The 19,625-nt window shown below is 40.9% G+C and overlaps 2 protein-coding genes across 6 annotated transcripts in view; both read right to left on the reverse strand.

Annotated features, from left to right (window-relative positions):
- The window catches only part of LOC310796330 (interferon-induced, double-stranded RNA-activated protein kinase-like), a 28,026-nt gene extending 15,564 nt beyond the window's left edge, over positions 1-12,462 (reverse strand). The window contains exons 1-23 of one of the 4 annotated variants that reach the window (XM_083658502.1): positions 12,339-12,462; positions 11,527-11,638; positions 11,265-11,419; positions 10,734-10,857; positions 10,374-10,447; positions 10,202-10,289; positions 9,955-10,112; positions 9,460-9,583; positions 8,899-8,972; positions 7,935-8,084; positions 7,688-7,820; positions 7,047-7,114; positions 6,862-6,949; positions 5,923-5,954; positions 5,797-5,839; positions 4,969-5,051; positions 4,649-4,768; positions 4,393-4,518; positions 4,091-4,292; positions 3,858-4,001; positions 3,341-3,442; positions 2,450-2,512; positions 1,727-2,330 (exon numbers count right to left, since the gene is read on the reverse strand). In XM_083658502.1, the coding sequence (XP_083514628.1) occupies positions 2,196-2,330; positions 2,450-2,512; positions 3,341-3,442; positions 3,858-4,001; positions 4,091-4,292; positions 4,393-4,518; positions 4,649-4,768; positions 4,969-5,051; positions 5,797-5,839; positions 5,923-5,954; positions 6,862-6,949; positions 7,047-7,114; positions 7,688-7,820; positions 7,935-8,084; positions 8,899-8,972; positions 9,460-9,583; positions 9,955-10,112; positions 10,202-10,289; positions 10,374-10,447; positions 10,734-10,857; positions 11,265-11,419; positions 11,527-11,638; positions 12,339-12,439 (2,499 nt within the window). In that variant the 5' untranslated portion in view covers positions 12,440-12,462 and the 3' untranslated portion in view covers positions 1,727-2,195. Of the gene's footprint in view, positions 1-1,726; positions 2,331-2,449; positions 2,513-3,340; positions 3,443-3,857; positions 4,002-4,090; positions 4,293-4,392; positions 4,519-4,648; positions 4,769-4,968; positions 5,052-5,796; positions 5,840-5,922; positions 5,955-6,861; positions 6,950-7,046; positions 7,115-7,687; positions 7,821-7,934; positions 8,085-8,898; positions 8,973-9,459; positions 9,584-9,954; positions 10,113-10,201; positions 10,290-10,373; positions 10,448-10,733; positions 10,858-11,264; positions 11,420-11,505; positions 11,639-12,338 lie in introns of those variants that run through there. The other 3 variants (XM_083658500.1, XM_083658503.1, XM_083658501.1) reach the window with 3 other exon arrangements.
- LOC310796331 (uncharacterized protein) lies at positions 1,727-19,528 on the reverse strand. Of its 2 annotated transcripts, XM_083658504.1 has the most exons (12): positions 19,416-19,528; positions 18,104-18,582; positions 17,015-17,584; positions 16,658-16,731; positions 16,252-16,374; positions 15,996-16,121; positions 15,711-15,909; positions 15,478-15,621; positions 14,960-15,061; positions 14,587-14,649; positions 14,328-14,439; positions 1,727-2,224 (listed from the first exon to the last, which is right to left on the reverse strand). In XM_083658504.1, exons 2-12 carry the CDS (start codon positions 18,470-18,472, stop codon positions 2,196-2,198), a joined length of 1,911 nt encoding a protein of 636 aa, XP_083514630.1. In that variant the 5' UTR covers positions 18,473-18,582; positions 19,416-19,528; the 3' UTR covers positions 1,727-2,195. The 2 variants fall into 2 exon arrangements, with proteins under 2 accessions (XP_083514630.1, XP_083514631.1); XM_083658505.1 differs by lacking the exon at positions 1,727-2,224 and having other exon boundaries at positions 13,303-14,439.
- Between the last annotated feature and the right edge of the window lie 97 nt (positions 19,529-19,625).

Genomic DNA, 19,625 nt, shown 5'->3' on the forward strand with positions numbered 1-19,625 from the left:
CGGAGCCAGTACAGAGCACGCCCCATAAGTACAGAGCACGCCCATAGGACGAATCATTAGAGTAGTGTCCTCTATTGCATTAGAGGAAAGACTTGTAATTTTAGGAAAAAAGTATTTTAACAAAGCTGAGCTGAACCCCTCGCTCCAACCAGCAATACTCCAAGAAAGAACAGGCCCCCCGTGATATATCTGCAGCACCCCCTTGTCCTTCTTAATCCAACAATTTTAATAATTTTATGATTTTATTCTATTATCATTTTAACCCTCATTGTGAGTTTTATAGCCGGTTAATCCTGGATTGTATTATAACACGTTTATAAGGTTAATTGTATGGTTTTATTCTATTATGTTAACCCTCATTAAGAGTTTTATAGTCGGGCAATCCTGAAATGTATTATAGACGGTTTTAACTTGACAACAAAAACATTCTAAATTGAACCCCCGCTCACTTCCTGTTGCAGTGTTTGCTATGGACATAAAACAAAATTAACGATGTCGAGTGAATATTTCTGCAGTTTGCCGAATGCTGAGAAAAAAGGAAGTGCTGTGGGGTTGCGCTCTGGTGAAAACCATCTATAACATGTTTATAAGGTTACAGGCTATTGTTTGTTTTGGTATTCTAACTCTTAATTTCTCCCCTATAGACGTTTTTCACCAGAGCGCAACCCCACAGCACTTCCTTTTTCTCAGCATTTGGCAAACTGCAGAAATATTCACTTTTAATTCATTACTTTTGTTTTCGCCGCTCAGCTGTATAGACGGTTTTTACGGAATGGTCAGTCCTGCACTTGAATGTTTTTTTTTTCTTTTATGTCCATAGCAAACACTGCAACAGGAAGTGAGCGGGGGTTCAATTTAGAATGTTTTTGTTGTCAAGTTAAAACCGTCTATAGAAGAAAAAGAAAAAAAATACATGCGCGCACACACACACACACACACATTGGTGAAGGTGATGATGCTGAGTGTAACAGCCTGCCTCCCTGACCCCCTCCGCCCTTCTATCCACTTCCCGAGGAACAGAGGTACTGAAGAGGACTGTCAGTCATGAGCTGTCCCTACAGGTATTTCACACATTTTAAATACTTTTCACCATTTCGTCAACAGAATAGTCATTATCCATGGCCATGATTCATTATTTGTAGACAACAGCTATACAGATGAGAATGTCGAAAGGACTTTTTAAAATAGAATGTTAAAATACAATGAAACAACTTTGATTTCATATTTCACCCATCAAGTTCATCTTTATTGTCATATGTATAAAACAATGAAACCGATACTGACTGATGGAAAAATGTAGAAATATACACTGCGTTTTCTATTAAAGCAGCTACAAGGAACTTTCATTTTGTGTTGATTTTAGCGCCCCCTGTGGACAAAACAGGTAGTGTTTTCCCCTGGAATGAAGACTGCATTTCTTGAACACAGAGTCGAGCCTGGCCCGGCCTGAACAGAATAATTACAGTATATAGAAATCGCCAATCTTCTCAAAGATGGTCTCATTTGCTGATGTGGGTCATATAGAGGCATCAGTATTGAATTTAGTTAAAAGTTACTTGTAGGGGCATTACGCACCACAATTCATAATCATGATTATTGTCACTTCAATAAAAATAATACAAAAACAATGAAAGGAGACACAAATTGTAACAGGTGTAACAGGTTTCCCCTATTCCCAGAAGTACAGATTAGCATCCAAGAACTCAAAAGTATATGTGTTATGGGATAGACTACCATGATGAATAAACAGCCATGCTTGTGATGATGTTTCGCTCTTTTTTTTTTTTACTTTTTTTAATTGTATTTCACCAATTCCCCCTGCCAAGCTGTCCCAGTCGTTGCTCCACCCCCTCTGCCAATCTGGGGAGTTGTAGACTAGCACATGCTTCCTTCGATACATGTGAAGTCACCAGCTGCTTCTTTTCACCTGACAGTGAGGAGTTTCACTGGCAGGACATAGCGCGTGGGAGGATCACGCTATTCCCCCCCAGTTCCCCTCCCCGCTGAACAGGCTGACCAGAGGAGGCACTAGTGCAGTGACCAGGAGACATACCTTTAATCCCACCCGCAGACACTGCCAATTGTGCCTGTATGGACACCCGCGCAAGCCGGAGGTAACACGGGATGCTACCGCTGCACTACCCGGGTGCAATGATGATGTTTTTCTATTCATTTTGAACAATTTCTTGTGTTGATCAGATGGTCATGTTGTCCTGACGCAAATCTCGTTCTCTGTTGAGGGCCTCCAACTGCTCCAACTGTGCTTTCAGTTTACTTGCTTCTGGTCGGTCTTCTGGCTTTGGACTCAGCATTGACTTGATTAATTTGTGCTGTAACAGAACAACAAGAAACACAACATTAATAAGGCTGACAGACTGCATTATTTGTTGGAGGCCAATGTCCATATTGCAAATAAATCGAAGATGATGACGATAATGTAATAATGTACCTCTTGGGGAAACTTCAGGGAAAAGTCTTGAGGAAGTTCCTGAATTCTGACTTCTGTCCAAATCTGGAATTCATGCAATGATAATAGGGAGAAAGAACATGTAGGCTAATTAGTCTGCCATAAACTAATCATTTGTCCAGTGATGTTCTGATTCACTTTACAGTTAAATACATGAAAAGATAAATGATCAAGTTACATCTTAAATAGTCTCGCTTGCCAGACTCTCTCCCTACAACAAGGGAGAGTCTGGCTGTAATGGCTGGCACTCTGGTATAGTGGGGGGAAAGGCTCTGTTTACCTTTACAACCAAACACCGAAAGTATCAAGCAGGCACATTCCAGATCCAATAGTTTTCAGCGTGTAGCAACGAGCTAGCATTGTTGATGATGTTGTTTCACAGCAGCGCAGGCATTTGAGAACGACATATTCAACATGCACAGCGGCAGAGGCATTTGAGATAGACAGTTTTGTCACAGAGGGAGCGGGGAGGAAATCCAGATACGGTCGCAGCCGGTCGGTTAGAGTGGGTCGGAGCCAATGGCAGAGCTTGCAGGGAGTGGAAAGGGATCCCCCCCCCCCGGTGCCGACTGAAATGGTTGCTACCAATGGCAGAGCTTATACCAGCAGCATATTTCCATGCAGCCAGACTGCAGAAGTCATGCAGAAGTCTGGCAAGCGAGACTACATCTTAAATGGTATCTACACTGCTTTGTGATACCTGCTGTTCAGAAGAAATCAACAGTACTGGTAAATACCTAGCTGGTTTCTTATTTGTATGCAATTGGCATAGGCCTATAATAGTATATCATGCTCATGCTAAAATTGTATTAGTAAATAACTACTATTAATAATAAGATACAGAATTTTGCATTCTCTCTTTGAAAGACTCACCGCTGCTTTTTCTGCACCAGTGAAGAGTTTCCAAAGGAGTTCAAAGTAGATCAACCCCAAAGCAAATACATCCACTTTTTTGTCATAAGTGCGCTGGCTCTTCTGTCATAAAACAAGAACACAATTACCTAATGTCCCGCCATAATCACATGGGATGCAATATAACCAGTTATGGTAATTAAATTAATTGATGCATTAATTAGCAAATATTTCTGTAACATAACTGTGTCTGTGTTCACATTAACACAAAGGACGTATTAATATGAACTCCATATCGCAAAGCATAAAGTTATAGTTATAGTAGTAAAAAAAAAAACTGTTTTTCCTCATTAATATGCAAATTTATGCTGCAAGGTGTTGCACCTATGGTGTAAGTACAACATAATGTCCTGCATAACATGTGCCATGGAGTTGGAACATAATAGTGGGAATACATCTTACAGAGCGAATTCAAGCAAAAACACATTTTAGAACAATAGAAGAATCGTAAAGTAGATGTGAAAACAGAGGGTCTTACTTGTTCAGGAGCCATGTAAGACTTGGTTCCTTTGCACTTGGTTCTCTCTATCAGGTTCTTGTCATTGTCATTATCCTCAGCAGTGACCAGACCGAAGTCCCCAATCTTCACCTCTCCCCCCCTTCCAAACATGATGTTGTCAGGCTAACCAATGAAAAGCAACAACAGCAATTAACACAAATAAATGTCTATCTCAATCTGTATAAATAATAGACTGATTGACTTTGTCTCACCTTAAGGTCCCTATGGATATGCTTCTTGGAGTGGATATACTCTACTCCATTAACTATTTGCTGAGCAATGGACAGACTTTCTTCCCTTCTCTTGGGGTCTCGCTGACAGGTATTCTTCTCATCTATCCACACTCGAAGGGTTTTCTTGTCACATAACTCCATCTGAATGTAGAGGTACTGAGCAGGCGAATCACTGCTAGACCTAGACAAAATAAACAACAATAAATATTACATACCCTCATATTTGTAAATGGTTAATACCGTAAGTAGAGTAAGGAATTCAATAAGTGGGTGTGACTTACTGGGAAGAGCTGTAACTGTCACTTATGTCACTATTGTAGTCTGAATCCTCCTTCCAGCATGTGTAGTATCTGACAATATTAGCATGCTGAAACTCTGCCAACACCTCCACCTCTCGTAGAGCTTTCCTGATCAAAGGGGTTACAATAAAATAGCTCTTAATCAAACTTTCAACCTATAATATACTACATCTGTAAGTGCATTTATTTCATACAAGTAAAGTCTCCAGCATCATACTGTATATTATACTAGACTTACTCTTTAAAGTGGACGATCTTTACAGCATAATACTTGCCCACAAGTTTTTGTCTTGTCTTGTAAACACGACCGAAGGCTCCTTTGCCAACGCGCTCTATGGAATCAAAGTCTGATACAAACCTGTTGAGATAGAGGCAAAAAAGTCAAAACCTAGAAATTATTTGGAGACAACACTAGGTAGGGGGGGAGGGAGAGAGAGAGAGAGAGAGAGAGAGAGAGAGAGAGAGAGAGAGAGAGAGAGAGAGAGAGAGAGAGAGAGAGAGAGAGAGAGAGAGAGAGAGAGAGAGAGAGAGACATTATGATTGAATGTTTTAATTGACCTTGAGAGTACTGGTTCGGTCGGCGTATTCACACTGGGAGTATTTCCGGTCTTCTTTTCTTTTAAATCAGCAATCACACCATCCTTGGAGAATAATACAGTGACATAATAATTATGTAGTTTAGAATGTTGCACAAATATCAAGTAAATTAATAAAAATCTTTCAGTTTGCCTGTGGCCAATGGTGCCGAAATGAGTTTTGAAACGAGTCAATAGCCTATTACGCTTTGACGTAATAGGCTAGTGAACTTTTTCATGTCAACTTCCTTTCAATCTCAGCCTAACCTACCATTTTTGTACAAACTTAACTTTAAACATAAAAGCAAATGATTTCACCTGATTTCAATTCCTTTTGTTAGGCAGCAATTTTCAATGCCACATCCTATCTGTATTAACATATATCCTCACATTTAGGGAGAAACAATATCAGGCGTCCCATGTCCACTTAGTGCAGCGGTAGATTCCCTGCCCACCAACATGAGGGTCGCAGGTTCGCACCCCCGTGTTACCTCCGGCTTGGTCGGGCGTCCATACAGGTCCGATTTCCTGTGTCTGAGGGTGGGAAGCCGGAATGAGGGTATGTGTCCTGGTCACTGCACTAGCGCCTCCTCTGGTCAAACAGCCATTTCACAAATTCACGCACACTCGCACAGCCATTATGTACGTCGTGTTTATTTGGATATAGAGCGGGGAAGTGAGATCCGATCTCAAGTGGTCACTCGAGCTCGAGACGCATGTGGACTGGTTACTACGTTAGACGTTACCACTTTATTCCCATAAAAGTCTCATCCCCCTATTCCGGCACCAGTGTCACCACTGTGGCCCCTACCTCTTTGCTCTGTTTCAATGGGTTTCCAAAGATTGCTGCAAGTCTAAAAACACAGGAAAAAATTATGGTCATGAATAATGTCAGGTAAAATGCTTGGTATACAATAGGTCTCAAGAGATTACTTACCTTATTTTAGGCTTCACATCAGCATTTTTCTCCTTTGTAATGCAAAAAGAAATACAGTGTATTACCAAATCAAATTTAAGGAATACCTTTTTGATTTTTTTTTTACCTTTATTTATACAGGGGGAGTCTCACTGAGAGTAATGCTCTCTTTTTCAGGAGCGCCCTGTTCACATTCACACACACATTCACTCCTGGAAGCTGACCAGTACAACCACAGTCTGATCTGCTGGCCACTGAGCAGCTCCACTGGAGCAGTTGGGGTTAAGGGTCTTGGCACCTCAGTGGTGGTAATGAGGGAGGGACAAGCGCTGCCTTTTCACTTTCCCCACCCAGATTTATCCTGCCGGTCCCGGGGATTGAACCGACGACCTTCCGGTCACAAGCTCGCTTCTCTAACCGTTGGGCCGACCACTGTCCAGTACCAAGTCTATCAAATTACAGTAGCTCCGTGATACCCAACCAGGGGTAAGTGTACCCCTAGGGGTACATGAGCAGCTTGCAGGGGATATGTGGAAAGATTGTGAGTTACAATTTATTTAGATAATAATTTAAAAACACACACACACACACACATATAGCAACTAGTTCCTTTTGTTAAACTACTCTGTGAATGTAACACTCATGCATGTCAAAACTGAGCGCAAAAACCAACTAGCAACTGTAGCAAACATGGATCAATGGCTCAAAAACATCCAGTTGCTGTCACAGATTCAGGTTTAGGGAAGTCATGGGTGACAAAAGGAAAAAAGAGGCCAAGCTCAAACACCGGCAGTTGAGTGAAAAATATATTTTGTATGGATTTGCTTGTATGTCTGCATATGAACATAAATGTTTAATATGAGTTTAATAGAACAAACTTATGAGAATCATCTACATGCATGAGGGAGGGGGTACTATTGGCATGGCAAAACAGTCTAACAGTCAGAGGTTATAACTGACCTGTACTTTGGGAGGGTTTGAAGAATCGCTGAATATGTCTGAGTAACTTGAGCTTGTTGCCGCACTTTGTGACGTATCAAGGGACTCCCTTGGAGAATAGAATAAGAGACATCAGCAGAGCATTCTCAGTCACTACCAGACTCTACTATCATTTTGTTCAATTCCCATCTTAACAAATGCCTTACAAGGTGTTTGTCGGTGTGGAGACACTGGATGGTGCTCCATCTTCAGACGCAGTTGACCTGAAGGACACCTGAAAACCAAAAAAGTGTTTTGCTGTTACAATTTACTCCACGTTCCATATAATTATTATATTATTGCGTTCACATAAGTGCCAATGCGTCGGCGCAGGCCAGGCATTTGTGGTCCACAGCCTGCCAATGGACCCTTCTCACGGGGGCCATTTTGTGTCGAAAAGGCAGGGGAAACACAGGTGCAAGTAAAACACTAATGAGGGTTTCAAACTTCCATGATTGGAATTTGGAAACCCTCATTAGTGTTTTGCTTGCACCTGTGTTTATTCTGCCTTTTCGACACAAAATGGCCCCCATGAGAAGGGTCTATTGAAGGACCCTGCCATAGATGTTCAGAAGCAGTCAGTCAGCCTGCTGATCTGCTGTCACTTATTCAGGGCTTTTCCCCAGCTGCCAATATCACTAACTTCAGACAGACATACCGTAATCACCGAATAATGCTGAGTATGGATCTCTAGAGCAGCAAATTTGAGTGGCTGACTATTCATGAACTCCTCAAGAGGAATATGCACGACACATGTAAACAATCTACTATATTATATGGTATAAAAGAAATAGACAATAGTAAATACCTGGCTGTTCCAATCAGACTGTTCTCGGAGAGCAGACCAGGCCAACTGAGCTGCATTTTGCTTGGCTTCCTTGGCGCTCTTGCCCTCAGCTACAGGGTAGTCCTTACCATCGATAACTAATTTGTAGAAGAATCTGTGCATTGCGCGTAGAGGGAGGAAACGTTTAAGATCAGAGTGTTGAGATTCAAATATTTTATACTCTCATATTAGTGTCTATTCAGCTTCCACTGAGGTTAATCATACTTACTGAGGTATATGGGATGGACCACATCTGTCTACAAGAATGAAGTCATGGAAGCGGCTTGTTTTCTGACAGTAGTGGTTGACGATTCCTATGAAATTTGTCTCTGCAAAGCTGGGTTCTGTAGAACTCACATTCAATTCCTTTGTTTTATCACTGTAATAATACAGACAAATCACAAACTTTTTTGATGAAGAAGAAATCAACATGAAACAGTGTACTGTGATTGATTGATTGAAATTATTTATTGACTTTGACAATATACAAATATAGGACATATCAATAAATAGTACTGTATATGCACAGCCTCACCAGGAGGTGTCAGTGTGTGTACAATTGCCAAAAGGATAAAACACAATAAAGCCCAAGAGCTTATTTCCATTGTGGTCCTTTATGTGTAGGTGTGTTAGCACAATAGAGCTAAACAGTGACCACCCACTTTTTCACAGCTCCATCAGCTGGAACCATCAGAGGATTCCCCATTGATTTTCTCCATAGATGTTTCGAAAAATCCTTATATGAAGAGTTTTAAAGCTGGAACCAAGCCAACCAGCCACCTACTGGATCGTGAGTGACCATAAAACATTTCACTTGAAGCAAAAACAAAAATAAAGATTTGGGGGGGGGGGGGGGGGGGGTCACTCACGATCCAGTAGGTCACGGGTTGGCTTGGTTCCAGCTTTAAAACTCATTATATAAGGATTTTTCAAAATGTCTATGGAGAAAATGAATGGGAAACTCACTTCCGGGGCAAGAGACGTCACGTGACTGTTCAGCTCTATAACCATACAGTAAATTAACAAATGAGGTTGTGGTGTGTGTGTGTGTGTGTGTGTGTGTGTGTGTGTGAGGACTTAACAGTTCCAAAAGAGCTAATCCAGGTAACACATTCCACATAACTGCTGCAGAGTAAAAAAACGACGCCTTTCGCCTACAGCTTTTGAATCTGCATGGCACAAAATCTACTCACCAGATGGTCAAAACCTTTTGATCCAATTCCTCCTGTTGTTGACCCAATGTTACATTGCTGTTCTCATCTGTGGTCTTGAAAATGAAAACATATCATTTTAATTTGATTGATTGATTGAACTGTGGCCTGTTGTGCGTGCAATACCACAGATTTACTTATTTACTTCAACATTTATGGCAACATCATCATAATCCATTTTTTACCCACAATGACTAGCAACTCAATCCCTGTCATTTATGCAATTATCTATTCATGGTTATTATTAAAGGAGAATTTCTGTATTTTTCAACCTGGATTTTCACATCTGTTTATGTATAACTAAGTCATGTGAACAGAAATGGTTGAAATTGGTGCAGGATTGGCCAAGATCGCATGGCATGTGGGGAAAGCGACTTAAGCGATCTTGGCCAATACCAATTTCAAAAATGTCTGCTCACATGACTTAGTTATACATAAACAACCAGATATGAAAATAGGGTCCAGGTTGAAAAATACCAGAATTCTCCTTTAAGACGAGAGAAACTAGAGAGAGAAACTCCATCAGTGTGCAACATGACTTACTCCTGTAGTTTGACTGCCACATATCTCATTATACGCAAGCCGAGCTGCCTCCTCCTTTGCTTCCTTCCTTGTTCTCCCAAAGGCTTCTGGGTATTTCTTATCATCAAACACAAAACTGCAGCATCTAAAATCACAAACACATTATTTAGTGTCTTTTAAAATGGCGACTAAACGAGAAAGAGAAAAGAAGTATGCCGCAGGGTTGAGGCCATCCATGAAGTGAATTGACAATGCATGGTAAAGTCCAATTCAGTTCCTGGAGTCAGACTTGAAATTGCATCAAATGCCCAAAAGGTAACTTTAACATTGCATAACACTACCTGTAATCTCAGAGATGTGAAAAGAAAAACATTAAATTTCACACTTTCATTTAATTCAACTTCCTGAAATTAAATTCTATCACTTTTTTAAATCAAATTCCAATGAGTTCATGGATGAATTGACGTGTTCTGCAGTGTTATGTAGAATAGAATGTATTATGGGGAGTGGACTTACTCAGTAGTATTATTTGGGCCCAATCTGGTCGACTCAAAAGCCTTTATATTGACCCTGTTCTTATGACTCCATTCATTCAGCCAGCATATGAAGTTGGGTTGAGAGATACTTTTCTGATAAACTGCTGGTGTGGTATGACTTTCAACTGATACTTCCGTCTGTCAAGAAAACAACATATCAATGAGACATTTGCAGTAAACTTTCTCTCCCATTCAGCAAAGAGTGATGATATCTTCCGAGATCTTACAGAGTCAGCTGGGTCCTGTTCCTTCCCCAAGTTTGTCTCTGCAAAGCTGGGTTCTGTAGAGCTCACATTCAAGTCCTTCATTTTATCACTGTAATAATACAGACAATTCACACACGTTCACAATGAAGCAGAAATCAACATGAAACATCATACTGTGATCATTTCTACTCACCAGACACCCAATCTTTTTTTATTCAATTCCTCCTGTTGTCCACCCGATGCAGCATTGCTGTTCTCATGTGTGGTCTTGAAAATGAAAACACTAATAGTTTTAATTTGATTGATTGATTGATTGATTGACTGACAGTTGTGTCAGGGAACACAACTTCCCTGTGGCCTGTTGTGTGTGCGATACCACAGATGTACTTATTTACTTCAACATTTATGGCAACATTATTATAAACCATTTTCATCCACAATGACTAGCAGCTCAATTCTTGTCATTTCTACAAGTATGATGGTATTACAATGTTTATTATTAAGGCAAGAGAAACTAGAGAGGGAAACTACATCAGTGTGCAACATTACTTACCCCAGTAGTTTGACTGCCACATATCTCATTATACACAAGCCGAGCTGCCTCCTCCTTCGCTTCCTTCTTTGTTCTCCCAAAGGCAATGGGGTATTCCTTATTATCAAACACAAACCTGCAGCATCTAAAATCACAATAAATATTATTTAGTGTCTTTTAAAATAAGTAATTAATTTATATATTATGAATCATTAGAAAGATTTGATATTTCACAAATCTGACGAACAGGGACTAATGACTCGATGTGTGTAAGAGAAGACAGCTGTCTATACCAGGGGTGTCCAATTTTTTTTGAATGTGGACCAGATTAGATCATGTGAAAATACCGGGGGGCAGCTGCTTCTCACATCACATTGGGGAAAAAAAAGAAATCACAAACAATACAATTGTACTCTTAAGGATTTTGTTTGCATCTGAAAACATGAGTTTTGCCTGTGTTGTTCCTACTTGGTGCTTGTTTACAAACTGTATGATAGTGTTGTCATCCTTATGCATTATGCAGTATTTTGTAGAATGTATTGCGGGACTTACTGAGTAGTATTATTTGGGCCCAATCTGGTCGACTCAACGGCCTTTAAAGTGACCCTGTTCTTCTGACTCTGTTCGTTCAGCCAGCATATGAAGTTGGGTTGAGTCTTACTCTTCTGATAAACTGGTGTGGCATGATTTTCAACTGATACTTCCGTCTGTCAAGAAAACATATCAATGAGACATTTGCAGTAAACTGTCTCTCCCATTCAGCAAAGAGTGATGATATCTTCTGAGATCTTACAGAGTCGGCTGGAACCTGTACCTTCTCCAAGCCGCTCAGGGCATTTTTAGCAGCCATCTGTTTGGCCTCCTTTTTGGTCCTCCCCACACCATCAGGATACGGCTGACCATTTACGAACACCCTCACTTTTAATCTGAGGAATATAATTAATTCTTAATTAATAATTAACAGGGCAAATTGACTCGGTGCTGTGGGATTACAATAATTACAAAAGTCATGAATCCACACACTGGAATAATGTGGCCCAATAGTCAATGTATTAACTTCACATAAACGTTTTGACCCCTAGCTAGGTGTTCTTCATGACACTAGAGGGGTCAAAACGTTGGTAAGTCAATAAATTCACTATAGTTCAATTTGCAGCTCCACTAGAGCATGTGGGGGTCAAGTGCTTTGCTCAAAGGCGTTTTGGTAGCACCACCAGCCACTTTCTGGTCACACAAGTTCAGTGTAGTATGGAGACTGCTCCATCCGGAAAATGTAGGCTACACAGAATTCTGAACTGACCCAAGTAGGCCTACAATTAAACTCAACCATCTTGGAAAGTTACTACAGTATTTCTATGGGGCATTTCTGTGGTGATTTACATGTATTTGATTTATCTTCTTCATTTCCATAAGATTTATAATACAGCATTAATCCTCCTACAATGTATGGTGGGAATCCAGATCAAAATTATTTTAATAACCATAGTGAGTGTTACAAGGTGGGATTATTAGGCCTACTGCAATTATCTTCTACTTGGGGTTTTCCTTCACATGTCTCTCCTGCGTACCTTCTATGGCAGCGACCGTCATCATGACTATGCAGATCTGAAACAGAAATCAACTCACGCTTGATCTGGGCCAACATAGCAAATGTCCTCGTATTTCAGCTCCAAGCGGTTTCTCTGGGAATAGTCGTTTAGTTTAGCAATATAATTATCCGTTTCCATCTTGAATCTCGGAATGTGAGCACAAAGATGAGTAATGTGGTACAGAGCAACAAGTGGAAGTGTTGCGCTAAAGTCTCCTTTTCCGCTTTCAACATCACTTTCTGTTTCGGTTTCAGCCTACAGGGGGCACAGCACCGTTTTTATCATTGCGTCTGTCAACAAATCACAAATGCAGGACTAAATCTTGTATACTGTAAACAGCACACAGTAAATAGGTTTAGGAGAGCCATCCAAAGGATTGTTTTTTACAAACTGCATTTCTATGCTGCTGTGTTGAGAATCAATCGGCTACATGCACAACTCCACTACTTCCTGAAATTAGTACAGCTTCTTTATTTCCTGTCATCACTATTGGATGAACTGATTAATGTCAGGTGTGCTGCTGCAGTCACAACAATGATCAGGCACACCTGATTAATCAGTTCATCCAATAGTGTAGGACAGGAAATAAAGAATCTGTACTAATTTCAGGAAATAAAGAAGTTGTGCATGTAGCCTAATGAGATGTCAAGGAAGAAGGGAACATTTGCTAACTTAAACCGACTAATCTGGAAGTAAAAACAGTCTCTTCCTCTGAATCCATAATGAAAACGAAGCTCAGTGAAGATCTCCATAGTATCCACTCCCCACTGAATATATATAAACTCAAGATAGACAAACAGCACTTCATTTTCCAACTCCAATCCTAATATCAGTACAAAGGCTGTCACATCATTTAAATACATTTAACCATTTCCTCGACAGAATAGATCAGTGGACACAATCCATTATTTGTAGACAACTGCTACACAGATGAGAATCATGGCAAAATTACACAAATAAAAAAATAAAGCATGATACAACTTTGATTTAATATTTCACATAATTTAAATACTTTTAACCCTTTCGTCAACAGAATGATCATTATCCATGGCCACGATTCATTATTTGTAGACAACAGCTATACAGATGAGAATTATGGCAAAATGACTTTTTAAAATAGAAAGTTAAAATACAATTTAAACATTTCATATTTCACTCATCAAGTTCAAATTCATCTTTATTGTCATATGTATAAATACAATGAAACCGATACTGAGACTGATGGAAAAATGCAGAAATATACACAAGGAACTTTCATTTTGTGTTGATTTTAGCGCCCCTTGTGGACAAAACAGGTAGTGTTTTCCCCTGGAATGAAGACTGCATTTCTTGAACACAGAGTCGAGCCTGGCCCGGCCTGAACAGAAAAGCTACAGTATATAGAAATCACCAATCTTCTCAAAGATGGTCTCATTTGCTGATGTAGGTAATATAGAGGCATCAGTATTGAATTTAGTTAAAAGTTCCTTGTAGGGGCATTACGCACCACAATTCATAATCATGATTATTGTCACTTCAGTAAAAATAATAATACAAAAACAATGAAAGGAGACAAAAATTGTCAAACAGGTTTCCCTATTCCCAGAAGTACACCTTCGCATCCAAGAACTCAAAAGTGTATGTGTTATGGGATAGACTACCATGATGAATAAACAGCGATGCTTGTGATGATGTTTCTCTCTTCTTTTTTTTGTACTTTTTAATTGTATTTCGCCAATTCCCCCTGCCAAGCTGTCCCAGTCGTTTCTCCACCCCCTCTGCCGATCTGGGGAGAGTTGTAGACTAGCACATGCTTCCTCTGATACATGTGAAGTCACCAGCTGCTTCTTTTCACCTGACAGCGAGTCAGTTTCACTGGCAGGACATAGCGCGTGGGAGGATCACACTATTCCCCCAGTTCCCCTCCCCGCTGAACAGGCCGACCCGAGGAGGCACTAGTGCACCGACCAGGACACATACCCTTAATCCCACCCGCAGACATTTTGAACAATTTCTTGTGTTGATCAGATGGTCATGTTGTCCTGACGCAAATCTCGTTCTCTGTTGAGAGCCTCCAACTGCTCCAACTGTGCTTTCAGTTTACTTGCTTCTGGTCGGTCTTCTGGCTTTGCACTCAGCATTGACTTGATTAATTTGTGCTGTAACAGAACAACAAGAAACACAACATTAATAAGGCTGACAGACTGCATTATTTGTTGGAGGCCAACCTTGATATTGCAAATAAATCAAAGATCATGATGATGATGATGACAATGTAATGTAATGTAATGTGTAATGTAATCTACCTCTTGGGGAAACTTCAGGGAAAACCCTTGAGGAAGTTTCTGAATTCTGACTTCTGGCCAAATCTGGAATTCATACAATAATAATAGGGAGAAAGAACATGTAGCCTAATTAGTCTGCCATAAAGTAATAACTTGTCCACAATTAAATATGAGATTAAACAAAAGAGAAATTATCAAGTTACATCTTAAATGGTATCTACACTGCTTTGTGATACCTGCCGTTGAGAAGAAATCAACAGTACTGGTAAATACCTAGCTGGTTCCTTCTTTTTATGCAATTGGCATAGACCTATAATAGTATATCATTGAAATTGTATTAGTAAATAACTACTATTAATAATAAGATACAGAATTTTGTCTTTGAAAGACTCACCGCTGCTTTTTCTGCAATAGTGACAAGTTTCCAAAGGAGCTCAAAGTAGATCAACCCCAAAGCAAATATATCCACTTTTTTGTCATAAGTGCGCTGGCTCTTCTGTCATAAAACAAGAACACAATAATGACAAGAGGCACTCGAGTTACCTAATGTCCCACCATAATCACATGACAGTCAACATAACCAGTTATGGTGTTCACATTAACACAAAGGACGTATTAATATGAACTCCATATCGTAAAGCATAAAGTTATAGTTATAGTAGTTTAAAAAAAGTTTTTCCTCAATATGCAAATGTATGCTACAAGGTGTTGCAAAGTCCAATAAGATCACTCTATAGGGAACCTATAGTGTAACTATGGAGGTTCTGTCATGCATTGTTCTTGCGTTCACAAGAATGTGTCTACACACAGACATAAGATAATGTCCTGCATACCATGTGCCATGGAGTTGGAAACACATTTTAAAACAATAGAGAAGAATCGTAAAGTAGATGTGAAAACAGAGGGTCTTACTTGTTCAGGAGCCATGTAAGACTTGGTTCCTTTGCACTTGGTTCTCTCTATCAGGTTCTCGTCATCGTCATTATCCTCTGCAGTGACCAGACCGAAGTCTCCAATCTTCACCTCTCCCCCCCTTCCAAACATGATGTTGTCAGGCTAACCAATGAAAAGCAACAACAGCAATTAACACAAATAAATGTCTATCTCAATCTGTATAAATAATAGACTGATTGACTTTGTCTCACCTTAAGGTCCCTATGGATATGCTTCTTGGAGTGGATATACTCTACTCCATTAACTATTTGCTGAGCAATGGACAGACTTTCCTCCCTTCTCTTGGTGTCTCGCTGACAGGTATTCTTCTCATCTATCCACACTCGAAGAGTTTTGTCACATAACTCCATCTGAATGTAGAGGTACTGAGCAGATGAATCGCAGCTAGACCTAGAAAAGTAAACAACAATAAATATTACATACACATTTAGTAAATGGGTAATAAGTAAGGAATTGAATAAGTGGGTGGGACTTACTGGGAAGAGCTGTAACTGTCACTTATGTCACTATTGTAGTCTGAATCCTCCTTCCAGCATGTGTTGTATCTGACAATATTCACATTCTGAAATTCTGCCAACACCTCCACCTCTCGTAGAGCTTTCCTGATCAAAGGGGTTACAATAAAATAGCTGTTAATCACACTTTCAACCTATCATGTACTACATCTGTAAGTGCATTTATTTCACACAAGTAAAGTCTCCAGCATCATACTGTATATTGTACTAGACTTACTCTTTAAAGTTGACGATCTTTACAGCAAAATAACACTTCCCCACAAGTTTTTGTCTTGCCTTGTAAACACGACCGAAGCCTCCTTTGCCAAGGCGCTCTATGGAATCAAACTCTGATGCAAACCTGTTGAGATTAACAGATATATTATAGAAAAACTTGAAATTATTGAGAGACAACACACAAACCAAACACTGTGTGTGTGTGTGTGTGTGTGTGTGTGTGTGTGTGTGTGTGTGTGTGTGTGTGTGTGTGTGTGTGTGTGTGTGTGTATATAGTATGCACATATACTGTATATATATATATATATATATGTATATATATATATATATATATATACACACACACACACACACATACAAACATATACATACATACATAGGCATTGCGATTCAATGTTTAAATTGACCTTGAGATTACTGGTTGGGTCGATGTCTTCACGCTTGGTCTACTTCTGGTTTCCTTGTCTTTTAACCTGTCATCCTTGGAGAATAATATAGTGACATGAAGTTTATTATGTTGAACAAATATCAAGTACAGAGCAGAGTACAAACATCTACTCTACATGTATGTACATGAAGAGTTTATTCATTAATAAAACATTGGAAAATGTGACTTCTTCAGTTACAAACAACAGACCCTATGATCTGCTTTGTTGATACCCTGTATGCTCTAAGAATGACAGGCTGTGTATAAAAAGCAGTTGACAGGATTTCCAGACAGATTTCCTTTAAGGAGTGCAAGGACGACATAGGCTATAACTGACCTGAACCTTGGGTCGGTTTGAGGAATCAGTGTCCGTGAATGATGCTGAGTAACCTGAGGTTGTTGGAGGGCGGCTGGACAGCTCCCAGGTGCAAGGAGTTACCTCACCATGCTTAGTGATTTCACCTTGCTTTTCCAGGGTGTACAGGGTGGGATTGACCTGCTTAACACTCCTAAGACCCAGGTTTTTGGCTATGACCAGAGCCGTAGCCCTCCCTGCCTCCAGGAGGAACTGCAGGACACGCTCCTTCTGTTCTGACATGGCGGGAGGCTTCAGTTCCTGGCTAGTGGAGTCAGTGACAGGCTGTTTGCCCTGTTGCTCGGCTTCTGCTGGTGACTGGGCTTCTTTCGGCTCAGAGTCAGATGACTCTAAGAAAGAGAAGGAGGAAGAACTGGATTCAGTGTCCGAGTCCTCTTCTTTGAGTTGTTCGCTGTTTTCTGCTATTTCGGCTTTTAGCTCGGGGTCGCTCCTGTCTCCAGCCAGTTTCTCAGCATCTGTCTCTCGGCAGATCGCATCAAGGAATTCTGGGATGTCGTCGGTGGCCAACTGTCCTCCATTGGCCTCATCGTCCTATCAGGACAGGAGGGGGGAAGGGGGGGAGAACAGAAACAGGAAAGAGGTAGATGTGTTAATAAAATCAGTGTAGAGCTTCAGAACTGGGAGAGGGCCTTTGCCGCCTGGCAAGTCGTGCGCTTTAGCACTGAAGTCTCCTGTAGCCCAGGATTGGGCATTTTTCACAGTTTGCTGTCAAATTGGAAAGCTCTAAAAGCTTTGGTAACATATTATTGATTAATTCTGATACTGGAACATTCAATAACAAAATTGCATAGCATAGCCAGCAGCACCACACCTCTGTAATATTTAATCACTTGTTAATTAACTGTTATTGCTAAACCAAGCAGCCCCATTAGAATCTTCGCCCTTATTTTATTTTTTAAGTATGAATGTTATATGTATCTTTCTCTCTCCATAATATAATACCCCTCCATACACACACACACACACACACACACACACACACACACACACACACACACACACACACACACACACACACACACACACAAAAGGTTGTCAAAGTCCACCTACCACTGCACTGTGGCCCTGCTGTGGCTGCCAGCCCTCCTGTAACGGCAGTGGATCAGACCCTGGTAGTGGTGGCGGCGGCTGGCATGTGGCCGCACTGCCCTTCTCTCCACTGGCTCCCTTCTCCCTCTGGCACCCCTCAGCTGGGGCTTTGATGCTCCTTTCCATCCTCTCTCTGCAGCGGCTGGACAGATCCCAGGTGAGAGGGGTGACCTCACCATGCTTAGTGATTTCACCTTGCTTTTCCAGGGCGTACAGGGTGGGATTGACCTGCTTCGTACTCTTAAGACCCAGGTTTTTGGCTATGACCAGAGCCGTAGCCCCCCCTGCCTCCAGGAGGAACTGCAGGACATGCTCCTTCTGTTCTGACATGGCGGGAGGCTTCAGTTCCTGGCTAGTGGAGTCAGTGACAGGCTGTCGTTTGCCCTGGTGCTCGGCTTCTGCTGGTGACTGGGCTTCTTTCGGCTCAGAGTCAGATGACTCTAAAGAAAGAGAAGGAGGAAGAACTGGATTCACTGTCAGAGTCCTCTTCTCTCAATTTGTTGCCCCCTGTTTTGTGCTGTTTCTGCTTTTAGCTCAGGCTCGCACTTGGGTTCACTTGACCCCCGGACCCCCCTACAGAGGTCTGGGCTAGGACCAGGGCCGGTTCCAGAACAAGATGACTAGGGGTGCATCCCAGATAGGAAGGGGTGCAGATGCCTGGCCGAATTTGACATGTTATTTTACTAAAAATAATGCATTTGACCATCATTTCAAGTAGAATGATACCACCCAAGCAAGAATATTTCAAGTGTTTCAAGTACTTTACTGAAATATTTGGACCATATAATGATAATACAATTATCTCAACCTTAAAAGGTTACATATAGGTGCCAAAAAGCCATAAAATCATTTTTTTTTTACTTTTCAACTGAGCATGCAGACAATTAAAATAAGGGTGCAATGCATGCTTTTGCACCCCCGTAGAACCGGGCCTGGCTAGGACATTGCCTACAATACACACAACCCAATTATTCAATTTGAATAATGTTCGAAATTGATATGGATCAATGTATACCTCTTATTAGACTATACATAGCATACTCTGGTTGTTAATATATTTGCCTTTTGGTTGACAGCACAAAGACGGAGAGAGGGAGAGAGGGAGAGAGAGAGAGAGAGAGAGAGAGAGAGAGAGAGAGAGAGAGAGAGAGAGAGAGAGAGAGAGTGAGTGAGTGAGTGAGAACACACAGGTGAGGATGAGAACACACAGGTGAGGAAGTGGACAGTCAGAAATCGCAGTAGCCTACAGGAGAAATTGGATTAATCAACTCACGTTTTACTAGTCGGGGGGCAAACACTCATCAGAGCCAACGTCCTCGGATTTCAGCTCCGTGCGGAGCAGCGGCTTCTCTGTGAATACTCGTTCAGTTTATCAATATCTGACTGTAATTCTTATCTGTTATGTCATGTGAGCACAAAGTGTGAGGAGAGCGAGTGGCTCACCAGCACTCCTTTTCCGCTTTCATCATAACTCTGAAATCTC

This window comes from Poromitra crassiceps (assembly GCF_964638095.1).
Source record: "Poromitra crassiceps genome assembly, chromosome: 22".
Lineage (NCBI taxonomy): Eukaryota > Metazoa > Chordata > Actinopteri > Beryciformes > Melamphaidae > Poromitra > Poromitra crassiceps.